General features: G+C 47.1%; 1 protein-coding gene across 1 annotated transcript; it reads left to right on the plus strand.

Moving 5' to 3' along the window:
* Window positions 1-4: 4 nt before the first annotated feature.
* FAM46A (family with sequence similarity 46, member A) lies at window positions 5-2,293 on the plus strand (the record flags this gene model as incomplete). The annotated part of the gene is made up of 2 exons (XM_010184001.1): window positions 5-121; window positions 1,115-2,293. Coding segments are annotated over 2 exons (897 nt in total), but the record flags the coding sequence as incomplete, so codon positions are not given.
* Between the last annotated feature and the right edge of the window lie 420 nt (window positions 2,294-2,713).

A 2,713-nucleotide genomic window follows, 5' to 3' on the forward strand; every position in this document is an offset into this window, starting at 1 on the left:
CTGCGCCGACCTCAAAGGGGAAGCCGAGTTTCAGACTGTGAAGGACGTGGTCTTGGACTGCCTCTTGGATTTCTTACCCGAGGGGGTGAACAAGGAGAAGATCACGCCGCTCACCCTCAAGGTAAAGCTGCCCTGGTGCCGGCCGCCTGGAGCGGGCAGGTGTAAGCGCCCGCCTGCGGGGGTCGAGGGGGGCACCGGGGGACGCAGCTCTCCCCCACAGCCCGAGACCCACAGGGACCGGGAGTGGTTTTTTTTTCACCCCACGCTTAAAACCGGGAAAGGCTTTGCAGTGAAGCGTCCTGGCCGAGGTTCCTCTGGATTAATTAGTGTTTCCCAGGGAGCCCGTCTGTGTGTGTGTGTGTGTCTGTCTCTGCGGCTCTGCCGCAGCCTGGTTTGTCGGACCCGGTTCCCGGGATGGCTGGGGGAGAAGGGGGGGTGAGCTTAGCTGGCTTTAATATCTGCAAGAAGGAAACGCCGCCTGTAAGGCACGCTTTTTTGTGTGCTTGGTGCCCCAGAGGAGAGGCATATTCCCTCCTCTCGGAGACGGTTCACTCCAGTTAATTAGGCTGCATGCCAAATGCCTCTAAGATAATTTAGAGGGATTTTTTTTTTTTTAATATGGGGCAAACTGGTGGAACCTGCACTGAAAGAGCAGGACTGAAGGGAGTGAATACTTGCTAAGTTGTTTTTAGGGGTTTTTTGTTTGTTTTGTTGTTGTTTTTTTTATGGGGAGGAAAGAGAAGTGTAAGCCAGTAAAAAAGATTTCGTATCTGATTGTAGCTGTGACCTTTGGTGCATGACTATTTGGCGTGTGCACTATGGGCTTCATGTGTAGATGTATTTAGAAGTGATTGAAACAAGCAGTGTTGCCATATGCTTTCCTTGCATGACACAGTCCCAGCAGAACACCCTCCCTATCATCCCCTTGCACTGACAGCACTCCGAGCTCTCATATTAGGCATTTCTTCTCTGGCTTGTATCTGCAAGATCCTTGAAATCTTTCATGAAACGCTAGGACAGGGTGAGGGTGAGGGGAGGATGGGAACAAATGCAGCGAAGGGGAAATTTATTGCATCGGTGTCTTCATTTGCTCACTTTGTCTTTCCAATTATAGGAAGCTTATGTGCAGAAAATGGTAAAAGTATGCAATGATTCAGACCGATGGAGTCTCATCTCCCTGTCCAACAACAGTGGCAAAAATGTGGAGCTGAAATTTGTGGACTCTCTGAGGCGGCAGTTTGAATTCAGTGTCGATTCCTTTCAAATCAAGCTGGACTCCCTGCTGCTTTTTTATGAGTGCTCAGAGAATCCGATGACCGAAACTTTTCACCCGACTATCATTGGTGAGAGCGTCTATGGGGATTTCCAGGAAGCCTTTGATCACCTCTGCAACAAGATAATCGCCACCAGAAACCCAGAAGAGATCAGAGGAGGTGGTCTCCTGAAGTACTGCAACCTTTTGGTAAGGGGCTTTAGGGCTGCCTCCGAATCCGAGATTAAGTCCCTGCAGAGATACATGTGCTCGAGGTTTTTCATTGACTTCTCAGACATTGGAGAACAGCAGAGAAAGCTGGAGTCCTACTTGCAGAACCACTTTGTGGGATTAGAGGACCGCAAGTATGACTATCTCATGACCCTTCACGGTGTGGTGAATGAGAGCACGGTGTGCCTGATGGGGCATGAGAGGAGACAGACTCTGAATCTGATCACCATGCTGGCCATCCGGGTCCTGGCCGAGCAAAATATCATCCCCAATGTGGCCAATGTCACCTGCTATTACCAGCCAGCCCCATACGTAGCAGATGCCAACTTCAGCAATTACTACATTGCCCAGGTTCAGACGGTGTTCCCTTGCCAGCAGCACACGTACTCGACTTGGCTGCCCTGTAATTAAGGACCGAAATTAGTAGAGCCGGTGGGGAGAGCGTTTTCTAAGACGTAGAAAGGGGCGGCGCGCCCCTGTGAAATGGGGTGTTTTGTGCAATGATGATCTGCTCTAGTTTTCAAGCTTGGGAAAAGCTTGTGGTTCTTGTAGTAAATAACTGGGAGCACGATCGAGAAAGAACCCCAAAGTAATTGGATCCTAGCCCAGAGCACAAGAGGCCTGTCATTAAAAGCAACCAGCTTCCCCTGAAATGAGTGAGGGAGGAATGCTTGATGACAATATGGGTTGGCAATACCTGCTCCCATAGCTTTGGCATACAGAAGGTGGGAAAGCCTTATTTTCTTTTATTTTTATTCTTACTCTAGAATGGGATCTGCAAAAGGGAGAATATGAAAGAAACAAAACAAAAAAAAAACAACAAAAAGAAAAAATAACAAAAAACAATTCTATATATATATTCAGGAATTAAAAGTTAGAGGCATAAAGCAGAGATAAGCTGAATAAAAATGTATATTGGAATTACTGCGTTTGGGGCTTGCAGCAAGTGCTGTCTATGGATTGACCGTGTAGAATGTATAGCTTGCTTGACTAGAACGCTTTACCAGAAACAGCTTGCTCCAAATGAACAGTAGTGGATTGGTACAGTTACAAAAGCAGAAGCACGTACGATGACAAAGTCCATTATTTCCAGCTGTGTGCGTGCCTCACATTTTAAAAATGTGAGAATGCAGGAAAACCAGCTGTGGCAAACAGAATATACTCAAGGACCAAAGATTTCACAAATAAGTTATCCGAGCAAAGAAGATACAGTAGAGTATATATATATAT

The sequence above is a fragment of the Mesitornis unicolor genome, unplaced genomic scaffold (assembly GCF_000695765.1).
Source record: "Mesitornis unicolor isolate BGI_N332 unplaced genomic scaffold, ASM69576v1 Scaffold52294, whole genome shotgun sequence".
NCBI lineage: Eukaryota > Metazoa > Chordata > Aves > Mesitornithiformes > Mesitornithidae > Mesitornis > Mesitornis unicolor.